General features: G+C 36.6%; 1 protein-coding gene and 1 pseudogene across 5 annotated transcripts; one reads left to right on the forward strand and one right to left on the reverse strand.

The window, feature by feature from the left end:
- Window positions 1–1,330: 1,330 nt before the first annotated feature.
- On the reverse strand, window positions 1,331–9,265 carry LOC107756762 (junctional adhesion molecule B-like; annotated as a pseudogene).
- Window positions 9,266–11,641: 2,376 nt separating this feature from the next.
- Window positions 11,642–16,543, forward strand: LOC107756761 (bone marrow proteoglycan-like). Of its 5 annotated transcripts, none has more exons than XM_016573981.1 (8): window positions 11,642–11,678; window positions 13,099–13,336; window positions 13,980–14,045; window positions 14,470–14,967; window positions 15,168–15,250; window positions 15,626–15,763; window positions 15,863–15,968; window positions 16,166–16,542. In XM_016573981.1, exons 3-8 carry the CDS (start codon window positions 14,009–14,011, stop codon window positions 16,231–16,233), a joined length of 930 nt encoding a protein of 309 aa, XP_016429467.1. In that variant the 5' UTR covers window positions 11,642–11,678; window positions 13,099–13,336; window positions 13,980–14,008; the 3' UTR covers window positions 16,234–16,542. The 5 variants fall into 5 exon arrangements, with proteins under 5 accessions (XP_016429467.1, XP_016429470.1, XP_016429468.1 ...); XM_016573984.1 differs by having other exon boundaries at window positions 13,141–13,336; XM_016573982.1 differs by having other exon boundaries at window positions 11,646–11,757.
- Window positions 16,544–16,992: the final 449 nt, after the last annotated feature.

Below are 16,992 nucleotides of genomic sequence, written 5' to 3' on the forward strand. Positions count from 1 at the left end.
TGTGACTCTTCAAGTAAATGTTTTCAGCATTATGGACATTTTGTGTTTAATGAAATGTCTCACACTGTTGGATGTGACTATTAACTTGGACAAATCAACTGATTTGTGCATTATGTAACATTGAAAATATATGCTACAGTGTTTTAATCTGTGTAAGAAGAGGAATAAATATGGCAGCAGAGTGTGAATTTTGCATTTACTTTATTTTACATATCAGTTAATGTAACAAAAGACCAGAACATCTAGTTTTTGGAGACACTGCTGATTCATTTGAGCCACACATCAGCTAAACCAAATAGTTAAATTAGCTCAGACACATTTTTTTATCTTTGTTTAGAAGATGTTAAAATTAAAACTCTGTCATCATTTACACAAACTTATGTTGTTCCATACATGTATAGCTTTGTTGCTTATGTGGAGCATAAAATAAGATATTTTCAGAAATGTGTGTGTGTGTGTGTGTTTTTGTGACAAATGAGGACATAAATTTGTATAATGACAAGGGTATGACATGGGTATTACAAGGAGAAGGTGACTTTTCAGGACATTACCCCATGTCCCCACTTTTCAAAACGCATATAAATCACAGAATGGAGTGTATTGAAAATCTGAAATAGCACAAAGTTTCCTGTAAGGGGTAGATTTAGGTGTAGGGCAATAGCACATATAGTTTGTACAGTATAAAAACCATTACGCCTATAGGATGTCCCCACTTCACAAAAACAAACCTGTGTGTGTGTGTCCCTTGTCAATGGAAGTCAATTCTTCAAAATATATTTTTTGAGTCACAGAAGAAAGTAAGTCATATACAGGGTTGGAAGGACATGAGGGTAAATGATTGATAGAGCATCAAATCTTTTTGGGTGAACTATTCCTTTAATAAGCAAATGGCATTTCATTGAGAAATACCCATCATCAGACAACAGATTATACTTCTGAATAAAACACATAGAAACAAGTCAAGGTGCTTGTGATTCATGTCTACTAAACACTGAGTGTATGATGATTAAAAGACTTTAGAGACATCCTGAGACAAGTAAAGCTCGTTTCCACTCAAATCAAGTGGACCATCACATCTATAACTGGGCCTCTGCTCAGTGGCTTGACGACTGAAACCATTGCCTGAACCTGAGTTGGACAAATCTAGTATGAAATAGTGTAACATTTACAGTATGTATAAACTCTAGTTGTGAGAAGTCAAACAGATATGAGACAATTAAAATACTACATGCTATCTAAAAAAAATTAATACTCTTAAATTGAAAAATAAAAAGCTTTTTACAGTAACACAAAAGAAACCGCAGAAATTAGCCATAATGTAGGTCTGTTGTGGATGGACCTCAACACCAGGGGGCGTGTTTTTTGCTCTGATAGGCCATCAGAGCAAAACAGAGAGATGTACAAGTGCACTTGATGTAAGATATGGTTCTCTAGTTTCTGAGGTCACTATAATTCACTTCTTTTAGCACAGCACTATCCAGTATGCACACGTCATAGCACAAAGGATTGTGTATGTTTGTAGCGTCTCGGCTGAGGAGAGAGATGAACAGTGGGATGAAGACAAGCCATTATTATAATCAGAAATCTCTTTAGTGCCAGTATTATACTATTTGACTAGTGAGTTATCAATAGGAAACTTACATCTGGAGGGTTATAGCTGGTCTTTGTTCTGCTGAAAAGTGCAAAGAAATAACTGCTTTGTTTCTAAAGGCCTGTTATGTATTATTCTTATAGGTAAGAGTGCATTAAAAATACTGCATAAGACTTACCTTTGTTTTGTCTCTCCTTTATTCTCTGTTGGTAAATTCGAGACTTATGTTAGAAGATAAGGACAAGACATATTTCAAAGTTAAACAGCCTGTTTAGATTGTGTTAGTTTGAGTAAAGTGGTACTCACTGCGGCAGCAACAACAGCACCCTCTTCTGCAGCACAGACAGATGGCAACACAGCATGAGAGGAGGAACAGGAACGCTCCCACTTCTATTGCTATAACTACTGTCATGTTCAGCTCAACTGCAACAGAGCATGTCAAACAGATGTTCATTTACACTTGGTCCAATTATTATGTTAGTCAAGGGTTTTGTGGCAAGACTAATTCAGTTTTCTCTCTGACCTTTTGAGTTAACCCTCATGTTTTGTTTGGTATCTAAAAACATTGACTGTGTTTTTGCTGTGGTCAAAATGATCCCAAACAGAAACAACAATACTAGAATACCATTCAAAAGTTCAAGGTTGATACATTTTTTTTAAATAAGTTCCTTATACTAATCAAGGCTGCATTTATTTAATCAAAAATACAGCAGAAACTGCAATATTTTGAAATATTACAAGTTAACTGGTGTCAAGAAACATTTCTGATTATTATCAATGTTGAAAACAGCTGTGCTGCTTAATATTTTTATGGAAACAGACAGTGATACATTTATGTACATTTATGCATTAATGTCTCAACTCTCACTTTTGATCATTGCATCCTTGCTGAATAAAAGTATTCATTTCTTTCCCAAAAAATTCAACTGACCCCAAACTTTGAACAATAGTGCAGAGGCCAGTCACATTTCTGAAAAGTACCTACTTTGTGATAAAACAGAGGAACTTTAAGGAAAAATAATTACTTAATTACTGCCATTAAAATTTTTCTCTTGGTCCCCAAACAAAAACAGTGTAGTCATCCTCAACAGAACATAAGGGTTTTTCTGCTACTGTACCTTTAAGACTTTGCTGTAAATGCCTTCATTTTCAACTCTTTTACTGTATTACAAAATATAAAGTAAAACTGATTTCTCTTATTTTCTGACCCTTTAAAAGGACCAAAATGAACTTAACTTACATTCAGTTATCTTCATATGCCGGCCTGCACAACTTTTGGGTGCCCCCACCCCATTGGAGGCCTCACATCGATACTGACCCTCATCAGATTTTGACACCACCTTGAACTTCTGCTCAAAAGCAAAGGAAAAGAAACAGTATATATAAATCATACTTGACATGTCATGAGTGCATCAAAGCCAAATAAGCATAAGCAGCGTTTGTTAGCTATCAGGGGAAAAGGCTAACAGTTTCAGCCAGTTTTATCTAGTTTTTTATCAAAATACAAGTTTGTCAGTGGGAAAAAAAGAGATGAGCATTACACCAACCAGAGTCCCTGTTTTGGGGTCCAGGGTGTAGTTGATTTCAGGGAGATTGCTTGTGTGAAGTGGTTTGTTGTCTTTGTACCAGCTGTAGGTGGCAGTGGGAACGCTCAGTTTGTCTTTGCAGCGGAGCTCTGCAGAAAATCCTCTCATGACTGTTTCTGGGACCTCACATGACGGCGCATGTGGTGCCACTGTCCATGTAAGACAGAAGGCGCGTTTCCATTAGGCGTATTTTCAATTTGCAATTTCAATTTGCGCAATTTGAAGGGTAATGGAAATGCGCCTAGAGTTGCATTACATTGGTCAGTGATAGAAAGGTTGTGTTTAAGACTGAGAGTTATGAATATTTTTGGTGTATATTCATTCATTCATATATTCATGTAAATAATGAAAAGGAGATTACAAGATCGAATAATTAAAAAGATTTTCATTCTCACCAAGCACATTGAGGGTGACAGTGACCTCCCCCAGCTTGATTTTATCATGGCGGGCTGTGACTTCGCAATGATACACTCCTGAGTCTTTCTGTGTAACACCACGGAGGGTCATTGTTGCCCCGTTGATGGATGCACTGCCCTTAAATGAACCTGGTAATAGTAAAAGTCAGAACAGTTTAAAGAAAAAATATAGCTGCAAGCAGCAATTATGGGGCCAAGCACTACAGAAGCAAGCATCAGACCAACTGCAGAAATGAGTAATTGAAGCCATTTTAGGATGATTTTAGTCAAAACGCACATTTCTGAAAAGTACCTACTTTGTGATAAAACAGAGGAACTTTAAGGAAAAATAATTACTTAATTACTGCCATTAAAATTTTTCTCTTGGTCCCCAAACAAAAACAGTGTAGTCATCCTCAACAGAACATAAGGGTTTTTCTGCTACTGTACCTTTAAGACTTTGCTGTAAATGCCTTCATTTTCAACTCTTTTACTGTATTACAAAATATAAAGTAAAACTGATTTCTCTTATTTTCTGACCCTTTAAAAGGACCAAAATGAACTTAACTTACATTCAGTTATCTTCATATGCCGGCCTGCACAACTTTTGGGTGCCCCCACCCCATTGGAGGCCTCACATCGATACTGACCCTCATCAGATTTTGACACCACCTTGAACTTCTGCTCAAAAGCAAAGGAAAAGAAACAGTATATATAAATCATACTTGACATGTCATGAGTGCATCAAAGCCAAATAAGCATAAGCAGCGTTTGTTAGCTATCAGGGGAAAAGGCTAACAGTTTCAGCCAGTTTTATCTAGTTTTTTATCAAAATACAAGTTTGTCAGTGGGAAAAAAAGAGATGAGCATTACACCAACCAGAGTCCCTGTTTTGGGGTCCAGGGTGTAGTTGATTTCAGGGAGATTGCTTGTGTGAAGTGGTTTGTTGTCTTTGTACCAGCTGTAGGTGGCAGTGGGAACGCTCAGTTTGTCTTTGCAGCGGAGCTCTGCAGAAAATCCTCTCATGACTGTTTCTGGGACCTCACATGACGGCGCATGTGGTGCCACTGTCCATGTAAGACAGAAGGCGCGTTTCCATTAGGCGTATTTTCAATTTGCAATTTCAATTTGCGCAATTTGAAGGGTAATGGAAATGCGCCTAGAGTTGCATTACATTGGTCAGTGATAGAAAGGTTGTGTTTAAGACTGAGAGTTATGAATATTTTTGGTGTATATTCATTCATTCATATATTCATGTAAATAATGAAAAGGAGATTACAAGATCGAATAATTAAAAAGATTTTCATTCTCACCAAGCACATTGAGGGTGACAGTGACCTCCCCCAGCTTGATTTTATCATGGCGGGCTGTGACTTCGCAATGATACACTCCTGAGTCTTTCTGTGTAACACCACGGAGGGTCATTGTTGCCCCGTTGATGGATGCACTGCCCTTAAATGAACCTGGTAATAGTAAAAGTCAGAACAGTTTAAAGAAAAAATATAGCTGCAAGCAGCAATTATGGGGCCAAGCACTACAGAAGCAAGCATCAGACCAACTGCAGAAATGAGTAATTGAAGCCATTTTAGGATGATTTTAGTCAAAACGTCTGAAAAATCATAAATACAGTCTCTAGTAACATGATTTATTGGCCTATCACGTTTGACCAATAGGTGGCGCTGTTATCAAATCGATGTGTGTTCTGTAGGAGTTGACAATGGCACACACAAAGTTTGGTGTCAATATGCCAAAGCATTGCAGAGATACAGCCTCAAGTGTCATTTTGGCATCATGCCTCAAATTCGTTGCTGTGGTATGCGAAAACGGTTTTGTCTATCAACAAAAAATCCATAACTTTTTGTCAGCATAGTCTGAAGATGATATGATTCGATTTTGGTGAAAATCGGACCAACGGTCTAGGAGGAGTTCGAAAAAGTAGGTTTTTAAAGAAAATCAAAATGGCGGACAGGAAGTTTGGCTGACTATGGCAACATTGGTATCACTGTTCTCAGCATGACCCAAGGAATCTATTAATACCTGTCTCATTATGATAGGCAAAATTCACAGAAAGCTATTAGCATTTATTTAAAATTTAATTATAACTTTTGACCACAAGGTGGCACTGTCTGAAAACTTTTTGAGTACCTTCAGGTCATTGTCTCGATGGTACATACAAGGTTTCGTAATGGTACACCAATGCATTCGTAAAATATAGCATTTTATATCACAATACTCTATTGTAGTCAATGGCAATTTCATGTTTTGTTCAATTATAGTGCCACTAAGAGGCACAATCCCACCAAATTTTGTATGTGTCCTTAGAGTGTGCCCACACATGTCAAATTTGGTGAAAATATCTCATTTTGTTTTGGAGTTATAGACATTTTTATATATGAGAAGAGAAAAAATGACTGATGGCCGACTTTGTTTGCATTTATTTGCCACTTACTATCAAAAAATTTGGCAATTGGGCATTAGCATTGCTCCTCACGCTATGTTTCTGAATTTCCTACGGTGGTTTCGTTTGCTGTAGTTAATGTTGAGACTGTCCTCTATCAGTGTGCCAAATTTCACAACTTTCCCGCCGCAAGCAGTATGGGCTGCCATAGACTCGAGAGGAAGAAACGGAAAAAGAAGAAGAAGAACGCCAAGGGATACAATAGGTGTCTACGCACCTTCGGTGCTTGGCTCCTAAATATATGTAATGAAAGCACAAAACAAATATTCACTGAAAGACATTAATGTGCAATCAGATTTACTCTTGATTGGCAAATGTTCGTGGGCGAATTTTTTTTGGCCAAAATTTCACTAATGTGACACACGGCAACACCAAAGCTCCAAAAGTATCAAAAATATATATATTTTTAAAAACTGTCGCATAGCATATGTGACGTTTCGAGCACGCAGGCTCTTCTTCAGACAAATGAACAACACTGATATCCCAATCTTTATAGGCCTACCTCCAGGTGATCAAAGGTCACATGACCGTACAATATTATCGTGATAATAATAATAGGCTACCAAAAAAATTACATGTCAACCAAGGAGAAAAACATAGAAACAAAAATAAGAAATAGAAATAAATCAAAAACATATAAAGCTATGCAAAATACACTAATATAATTCTCAATATATTATTTAATAACATTAATTGATGCCTGCCTAGGTACATAAATACAAATCAATAACCACAAAGCGTTTATTATATGTAAATAGATATCTTGTGTTTAAAGAAATGGACGAATATCAAAGATATCGTTTAATCCAGGGGCCAACGTGTCTAATGTATAAATCCAAAAGGCTTCACGCTGTAAAAGCAATTGGTTGATATCACCTCCGCGACGCGGACACTTCACTACCTCAATGCCTATGTACTGAAGAGTGGAAACTGAGTGTCTTGAATCTGCAAAGTGCTGTGCTACCGGACTTTTTGGATCGCGATGTCGAGCACCCAGTTGAGATCGATGTGCGTGCTTTTGCCTGCTCTTCACTAATGTGACACACCAAATAGAATGTAATTTACTGCCAAAAGTCCTTTTAATGACACGCTTCCCCTTTAAAATGATAAAATATCTAAAGCAATATGCAACTGAGAGAGATGGGGGACATGTTTAGGGACATGGTTGCAATTAATATGAAAGTGGGCAAAACAACAACCTACAGTACCTGTAAAATCTCCATCAAAATAAACATACGAAACATCTTTGCCTCTTCTTCCATTCAACACGTGGGTTTGTTTCTTTCTCTGTCTTGAATTCACAGGACAGGACAGCATCTTTTACAAAGAACAGACAGAAGAGTCAAATCAATATGGTCTGAAAGCTTTTATATATCTAAATATGTCAAGCTGATTATCTGAAGACTAATGATCTTACTTGTGTTTTCATGTACCTCCACTTTGGCTTTGCTTGTCGTCACAGTAACAGGATCTGAACTAGGAACTGGAGGAGAGGGAATATACAAATTAACACATGAATGTTGTAACACACCACAAAAAAAATAGCAGACAAAAATTCAACTTTCAATGAAAGACTATGGGGGGATCGTTATATGTTTGCCCCATAGAGTTTTTGTTCAGGACAAACTGAATTCCTGGCACATAGCCTCAATTTAACACAGAATATTTGTATGAATGACACTGACATCAAGAGTGGGTTAGATTTTTTTCCTATATATTATGACCCTTAAATTATATAATATTTAGGTAAATAGGAAGAATACAGTAAACAGATTTCAGAATGAACAGATTTGAGTTTCTCCTCAAATGTGAAACCTCACTAACACTCACTCCCCGCTCTGGTGGTGCCAGGAACAGGGATGTGTAGGAATTTAAGTAATGGATGGATGTTCTGACACAGTCTGGCTGTGTTTAGTGGGGGGTGGCAGTCCAAACCAAGCCTGATAACCTCCTCACACACGGAAAAACATGCACTTCTGGGGAAAGTGAGGGAAAACACTCTCCTTTGACTGTGTAAGTCATTTTCTATAGTCCACTGGATGTGTTAACAGTAGAAAAGAACTGACTTTCATGAGACTAGAGAGAGAAAGGCTGGATAGGGTCTTTTTACCCAGAGATACAAAGACCTACTATGCTGCTGTAACTTAAAACGTCTTCAGCTGGAAGAGGACTGGGGTTACAATCACAGCCCACCCCACAAGGTATTTAACAACCCTAGCTATCACTTAGTGGCCTGCAACATGAAAGTTATCAGAATAAAACCAATCAATTTAGTCAAAGTCAACATTTTAGCTATATTCATTATTTTAATATACATTCAAGCCATTTTATATAAGCTGCAAAACTTCATGTGGTTAACAGATATTTGGATCTCTAGACTAGACGGGATAAAGAATTTATCATGGTATGCTGGGTGACCATAATCTCCATGATAATGACCAATACACAAGGATTCAGTCAAGGGGCATCAGTGACATGAAAGGGTCCCTGCCACATCAGAGTGAAGTTCAGATCTGGACAACTTCTTCACAGACATTTTATCACCCTCAGGATCTCATGTGTTCAAATGCTGTTTGAGAAGTTTGTGTAAACAGTGTTTTACAAGACCCCCACCCACCCAATCCAGAGCCTCAAAGCATCCAGCTCTCTTTGAAAAAGCACACACACACACACACAAATCAAACAGTTTTGAATTTGAACCAAATCTATTCACAAAGCTGATGTCGATAGACAAATAAAATTTTAAAAAATTAAAAAAACATTTAATTCAATTTTTAAAAACTATAAAAACAAATTATTTTTTATAATTATTTGTAATAACTTTTAAACCTTATGCCATTTTCTCAGTGTTATAGCCAATTCTAATTACAAGGCACTTTAACACTTTAAAAATCATTTAATCGAGTAGAAATAAAATAAAATAATAAAAATAAGTATAATTTTTAACAAATAGGCCTAAATATACAAATTATTAATGAAAGTTATTAAATGTATTTTCCAACTCACCCCTCAAGAGTTCCCATGGTAAGAAATTTCTTTCTTTTAAAATGTCCAGAACACAGACAACGAACTAAAGAGTCAGATAATGAGAAATCCAAGCATCATCAATATACTTACTGTAGAGCAGCATGAGCAGAGCGGGGAAGGTTAGTATGTGTGCTGTGCTCATCTTCGTTTTGTCACTGCGGTCAAGCCAGCTGCCAAGTCGAAAAGCACGGTCAATCTAGCCGCCACGTTATTTCGACGGTCGCGCATAAACGGTCTATTACGGTAAAACCGTCAGAGAACTGATCCGAATGCAGTGCTCTTCCAGCGAACGCGATTTTTAACTGTCTGATGTTGAATACCAAAATAAAAGCCCTCCAATACTCATATTACAAAATAATATGTCCGGCTGGAGCAGGAGTGCGGCAATTTTAAGCCTAGATTCAGATATAAGAAAATCTCAGATTAATAAAGAAGTATTAGTTGGTGTGTTTTTAGACATAGAGAAAGCGTACGATATGATGTGGAAGGAAGGACTTTTAATTAAACTGAATAAAATGAATATTAATGGTAGAATGTATAATTGGATTAAGGATTTTTTAATTGATAGAACCATTCAAGTAAGGATTGGGTCTTCGTACTCAAAGAAATATGCAATTGAAAATGGTACTCCACAAGGTAGTGTGTGCAGCCCTATATTGTTCAACATAATGGTAAATGATATGATTAATACAGTTGGGCCAGGGATTGGAAAGTCTTTATATGCAGACGATGGTGCTTTATGGAAAAGAGGTAGAAATTTGTCGTATGTAGAAGAAAGCATGCAAAATGCTATTAAAGAAGTTGAAATGTGGGCAAGTAATTGGGGATTTCGAATATCAGTGGAAAAAACTAAAATAATATGTTTTTCAAAAAAGAAGAAAACACCAGTTGTTAAGTTAAAATTGTATGAGCAAAAACTGGAGCAAGTATCTGAATTTAGATTTTTAGGTATTTGGTTGGATTCAAAGATAACATTTGCAAAACACATTCAACAGATAGTAGATAAATGTAAAAGAGGAATAAATGTACTGAGGTGTTTGGCAGGAATAGATTGGGGAGCTGATAGACAGTCTCTAAAAAGAATATACTGTGCACTTATAAGGTCTACATTAGACTATGGGAGTATGATTTATGGAACTGCCTCAGCATCTCTGTTAGATAAAGTGAATAAAATACAAAACCAGACATTGCGATTATGCTGTGGAGCATTTAAAACTTCTCCTGTATCAGCTTTACAGGTTGAAATGAATGAGATGCCACTGGAGCTTCGCAGGTTGAAGCTGAAACTGGTATATTGGGCTACTGTAAAAGGGCATTCAGAAATACATCCAGTTAAAAAAGTATTAGAAAACTGTTGGGAACATGAATACATAAATATAAATAGTTTTGGATGGAAAGCAAATAATGAGGCACATCAAATTGGAATAAGTAATTGTGATGTTTGCAATACTGTTGTGTTGCCAGTAACACCTCCATGGTTATTCCCAATGCCTGCAGTTGACCTTCAGGTTTTAGTGAGTATAAATGATAAAAACAGACAAGAATCTAAAGATTCAATAGTACAGAAATATTTAGATCAGAAATATATATCAGTAACTCATATATATACAGATGGATCTAAAGATCCTGAAACAGGACGCACAGCAGCAGCAATATATGTTCCAAGGTTCAGGTATAGAATAGCAAAGAGAACATCTAATCACTTATCAGTTTATACAACAGAAATGATTGCCATATTATTGGCTCTTCAGTGGGTTGAAGACATTAATATACCTGAAGTAGTCATATGTTCAGACTCCTATTCAGCACTATCAAGTTTAACGAGTCGTAAATCTTCTACTAGACAAGACATTTTATCAGACATTTTACAAAGTTTGTTCAGAATACAAACAAAAACCATTATCTCTTTTGTATGGATTCCTGCACATATAGGGATAGAAGGTAATGAAGTGGTGGATCAAATAGCGAAAAAAACATTAAAACATCCAGACATAGAATTTAATGTTCCAATGAGTAAATTAGAAATAAAAGGGCTAATTAAAAAAGCATTAAAAGATATATGGCAAAGTAAATGGGATGGTGAGAATAAAGGACGGCATTTATATAATATTCAAAAAACAGTTGGAAATGAGAGGAGAATTTTTGGGAATAGAAAGGAAGACGGCATAATATCTCGCCTTAGAATTGGACACACTGCACTTAATCAATCATTATTTATAATAGGAAAACATGAGTCTGGACTTTGTGGTAAATGTGATCTTCCTGAAACAGTTGAACATATTTTAATAAAATGTAAAGGATATGACAACGAAAGAGTACAACTTACAGAAGCACTTCATATAGAAATAAATCAGATCTCACTTCAGAAATTGTTAAATAAAGATGTGACTATAGAAATGTTTCACATATTATTTAAGTATCTCAAAGATACAGAGTTAATAAACAGGATTTAAAGAATCACTACAAATGTTTTTTTTTTTTTTTTTGTTATCCTTTGACGTCATTGCACCACACTCCATCCTAGTAGGTGGCGGTAAATGCACCTAAAGCTGGTTTGCCACCCGCCATAAAACGTCAAAGAAGAAGAAGAAGAAGAAGAAGAAGAAAAGCAGGAGTGCGTGGTGAGTCTGATGTGGAACACGCAGCGCCAGGTGGAGCCTGGGGAGAAGGAATGGGATGGAGCATCGAATAATTATTTAAGTAGGAATATTTGTGTATATACGTGTGTAAGAACAGGAAAAGAATAACAAGGAATAAATTGATAATAAATAAACCATGACTGCATAACAGCAAAAGTAGGTGGCGATATGCACACAGGATGTAACACGCCAAAAAACGGAAGAAGAAGAGTCTGATGTGCTTCTTGCTCTTCGGAAGTACTTTAATGGCGCTTTTCCACTGCATAGTACGGCTCGGTACGGTTCAATTTTGGGGGGTTTTCCACCCGGTACAGTACTGGTGGTACCTGGTACGTTTTTGGTGGTTTGCGTGCTCTCGTCGGAACGCTAAGCGAGCACGGCGCAAATGCTCTGAGACATGTCGACGATCTGCATATGAGCGACGTTTGTATAAGATAAAATGGTTTCTTATCATAGTATTTTTGTAGGTAAGCGTGGTAAACACTTTTTTCCTGTAAAACATAATTATGCATTTCCTTAAAACAATATACCTTTCTTTCACACGTTTTTCTATAGTTCTATTTACTTTTTTGACAGTGGTGGATAACATCACATTAGGCTACTTTTCTGCTGTGCACTGTAAAATATTTTGTCTATAGCTTAAAATGTATTGTTTTTATTCAAGGTATATTCAAAGGGTTGCAACAACTAAATCAAACTCTAAAAAGGGTCAGACCAAGTTCTTAAGATGCAGGTAAACATTCGGACTGGAAAAAAAAGGATGAAAAACAGTTTGCAGTGGTAAATTAATTGTACTAAAAGTGCTGAAGTCATACAAATTATTTTATGTTTTATGAGTTACCCTTTCAAGGAAATGTTTGGCATAATGTTTGTCATAATTCTGAAGAATATTTACCTTTGCAATTAAGATAACATGATAGAGATAATATGTAGTTTTTCAGCTTTTCTTCTATGGGTTTAGGTTTCATATGAACAGGGATGCATTGTTCATGCGTAATACTTTTGAGACCTCACACTCACTGTGAGGCTTGTGGGTATGAAACTTTTGACAGCTGCTTTATCCACAGTATTCCTTTCCTCAGTATGACATGGCATTTTGATATACCCATTGCTTATAACACCTGTCCACAGTGTCAGTTGCTGTGCTGTTGTCAAATCCACACATGATGTTAGCCATACAGGCCTATGCTCCCACACACACACACACACACTCACTCCACTCCGCTGTTATTAGTATGGGAAAATGTAACAGTACTGATAAATAAAGAGCCTGTGTGTTCAAACTTTTGACAAGTAGTATACAGAGAGACTGCACAATTATGTCCTCGTTGTCCTGAACATGTTCTGGCCGTGATTTCTAAATTGCCTAGCTTTGGGTTTTATCTTTGTTTTCCTATATTAGTTTTATACTTGCTGAAGATAATGACTGAAGTTTGACCAATAGAGTGCAGGCTTCGTACACAATCAACCAATTGTGAGCGAGAAGATAGGATCTACAGAGAACGGTCAAAGCATGCGAAGATAAGACAAAGGCCATAAAACTGTCCTAAAGGTCTTTTATAAGAAGCACTGATTGGATCTCACAGCACTGAGAGAAACGCAGGTGAAGAGTCAATACAGACCAACAAGATCAACACATGGTGAGAATAACCATCTACTGTGCATATTTCTGAAAAAATAAAATCTTTTCTTTTCTTTATAATCTTGATAATCTGCAGGTCATAATGATTTAACCCTTAAGTGTAGTTGGTGTAACCTAATGTATTTTGGTTGATTCAGTGATATTAAATAATATTTTGAACATAACTTTAAAGGCAGAGTAAGTGATTTCTGGTAGCCAATGTTGATATTTGAAATCACCAAAACAAACACGCCCCTACCCCAAAAGGGTCTTGCCCCTATTTTGATAGCTGCGCCCCACATATACGCACGCAACCCAGGCAACGCCATCTCTATCTTTCTGTCGCTCGGCTCGGCTAGGCTAATGTCCGTACCATGCACTGAACGCGCTCTCCTCCACATCGTAGACACGCCCCTTATTGCTGATTGGCTACAAGTTTGTTTTGCGATTTGGCCCGAATCAGTTTTCTAAAGTGTTTTTGAAAAATCACTTACTCTGCCTTTAAGTTCATTTAAATAACATTTTCTTTCAGTGTAGCCCAGTCCCTTCTAAAATGAAGACGGCTTTTATGAATTACAATTATAGTCAATAAAAACATCAAGTGAAAACTTAAATAATTGATTTATTTATGTTGGTTTTATTATTAAATCATCTCTTTGCAGAAAGCAACTCTTAGAGGATTTTTGACAAGATGAGAAAATTATTCTTGCTGGTTCTCACCATAACAGGTATGATCTGTGCTGTAGTTACATATTGTTCAAACATACAGTTAATATTAACTGTGTTAGTTTAATATTTAACATTGTGTTCCATTTGTTATACTCTTGTCCATGCATCTAATGCAGCTTTCTGTAAACACTGGTATAAATGTTTAATGATTTGCTTATTTATGTAAAACTTTGCTCTTTTGAGAGTGGAATAATACAATAGTGCACACTTATTTTTAAAATTTGGGGGAATACTAACACTTTAAACTACATATTTTTAATCATGCATCTTCAACAAAATATCTTCTACTTTTTTGAAGTAGTCATTATTGGTGAAAGCTTAGAATATCTTACTAGCTAAATGTTAAATAAAATCTTAAAAGTGGTAAATAATTATATTTAATCTCTAGATTGTTTAACATTATTACTTTCTGATCACAACTAGCTTCTGCCAGTCCAGTTCAGGATGAGAAGCTTCCTGATCAAGTGGTGAAGGTGCCAGCGGTTGAGAAAGAACCAAGGGTAGAGCACACAGAAGCAGAGCAAGGTCCTCTGATGCAGGATGAAGCTGTTGCAGATTCACGTATGTTGGAGCCTGATTCAGTGCTGCTGGGGCCAGAGACAACAGAGGAACACGGAGTACCAGAAGAGACACAAGTGATGTTGGAGGAACCGATGCTAGAGGCAGATTACCTGACTGAAGAGATGCCAGAGACAGAACTAGAGCCTGAGCCAGAAATAACTGCCATTCAGATGAACAGAAACATCATACCTGTGGAGGAAGCTGTACAACAGTTAGAGTCTGAAACTAATATAGAGGTGGAAGATGAAAAAGAAGAAAATGTAGTAAAGGAGGAGCCTACACTTGAGGCTGAGTATATAGCGGTTGAAGATCCAGAAATACAAATGGAACTTGGGAGGGAAAGACGAAGGACACAGATTGGTAAGCCACCTCAGATGATAATAGTTTTACCACTGTGTACAAGTAGCAAACAGGTTTGGTACTACTTGGCCAAATGCACTGAATACTGCATTGTTCAGGATCACTGTGAACAGCTGCCTTTATCAAGCTGGTGTGACGTCACGTGTAATGTAAGCTTTGCGATATGGAATGGTGATTGTAGTGTGGTGATATGTCCACAGGGAGATGGACTTGTAGAGGAGTTGTCCTACAGGGCAAATGTTACCAGTACTTCACAAGAAACCTTGATGCCTATACTGCTGAGGTATTAATGTCATTTTCACTTGTTATAATGATAGAAAACATATTATGAAGCTTATTTGTTTATTTAGAGTAATATGGTTCTGGCAGGAAATGTAAATCAAAGAAAACAATCATCAAGCGACATTTATGTTTGATTTCATACAGTACATGTCCGGTAGATTTTTTTATAAAAACCATACACACACGCACATTTTAAAGATTTAGAAAATAATGATAATAATAATACATTTCTTACATCCTACAGCTGATTCGTCCAATTTGGTTAATTTGCATTTCATTACACTTAAAATGTAATTGCTGAAAACATATCCTGGTTAATGACATAATGAAACAGTATTTCTATTTTATTTTCATTTTATAAAATGTTTCTCTTTAGTTACAATGTCAATCTATCTGCCCCAATGGCCACCTGGCCTCTGTGACAAGCAGCTACGGTCGTGACGGAATGGGCAAGTTAATGGACCGGTATGGCGGGCGCACTCGCGCATGGCTTGGAGGACGGAGAATCATTGGTGTATGTTCATTTGTTTTGCAGTGTTTCACTTTTTCACATGGTTTATTCATTTCTCCACCATATCTGTCCCTCTAGTAAGTCACTTTCCTGTTTTGACAGACAAATAATTTTGTTTGGTTGGATGGAACGCAGTGGAGCTATAATGGCTGGGCTTTTGGAGAGCCCAATAATGCTGGTGGGATGGAGAATTGTGTGGAGACATGGAGTAAGTGTTGCTACTTGTTTTGTTAACAACAGTTAACAAAAATCTGTCAATAAAAAGTCACATTCATTGCACAGATCCAAAGGAATAATGTATAAATCCTTTAACTCCTTCACCTAAATTGTATTCTATGTGTTCCTTTTGTAGTGATGCTTTCCTCTTTTCATGATCAGTTTTTACAAAGCTTTGTCTATTTTCAGATGATCTGGCGTTCAGTGATGTACCATGCACAATACCCAAACCGTTCATCTGTTCCTGTCCAGTTTAGACAGCCAGAAGGTTAACCTAATCTGCTATACAGTAACTTTTATGAAAAAAGTGTAAATGATAATAATTCTTTCTTGCTTTTTATTATTATTAATTTATAAGTGTTATTCAGTAATCAACCCATGTTTTATTAAATTTGCCTTGCATTGTTTACGAAAAAAGAATAATAATAAACATTTTTATACACCACAACTGATTCATTTAGTTTGGTTAATTTAGCATTAAGTTGTTGTAAGCAATTTACTAGCTAAAACTATCCTTTTCAACATGTCTACTGTATGTTTAAATAAAGCTAAAATTATATTAAATAAAAGTGACTTATTATCATAAAAGTATCTTTTGTTATATTTTATTACTGTATCTGAGACAAATTTTCATGCCAATAGTTGACTCATTTAGCTGTTAACTGAAAGGTCACTCAATGTTATATCCTCGCAGAGCTTTTCACTAAAGCTTCACAAAGGCTTTAGCCAGGCGCTGGGAAGCTAATAGCTATCATCATCATGAGCCTACCATGCAGGCCGTCTTTCATCCCATCATCTGGCCAGGAATGCCTGGGTTCCCGTGTTTCAATGCATCATCTATGGGATAAAGAAAGAGCCACATGGTTTGACACACACATTTGTTGTGAAGCCAGCGGTGGACCCTGGGACAGTCATAATGTTACAAATGAACTTTAGTGCAAGAGGTTTTAAAGGTAAAGTGTGCCATTTTTGTGCTACTAGCATCACCAAACAGACTTTTACATTTAAAACGGTAA

Source organism: Sinocyclocheilus rhinocerous, unplaced genomic scaffold (genome assembly GCF_001515625.1).
Source record: "Sinocyclocheilus rhinocerous isolate Xijiao unplaced genomic scaffold, SAMN03320098_v1.1 scaffold382, whole genome shotgun sequence".
Lineage (NCBI taxonomy): Eukaryota > Metazoa > Chordata > Actinopteri > Cypriniformes > Cyprinidae > Sinocyclocheilus > Sinocyclocheilus rhinocerous.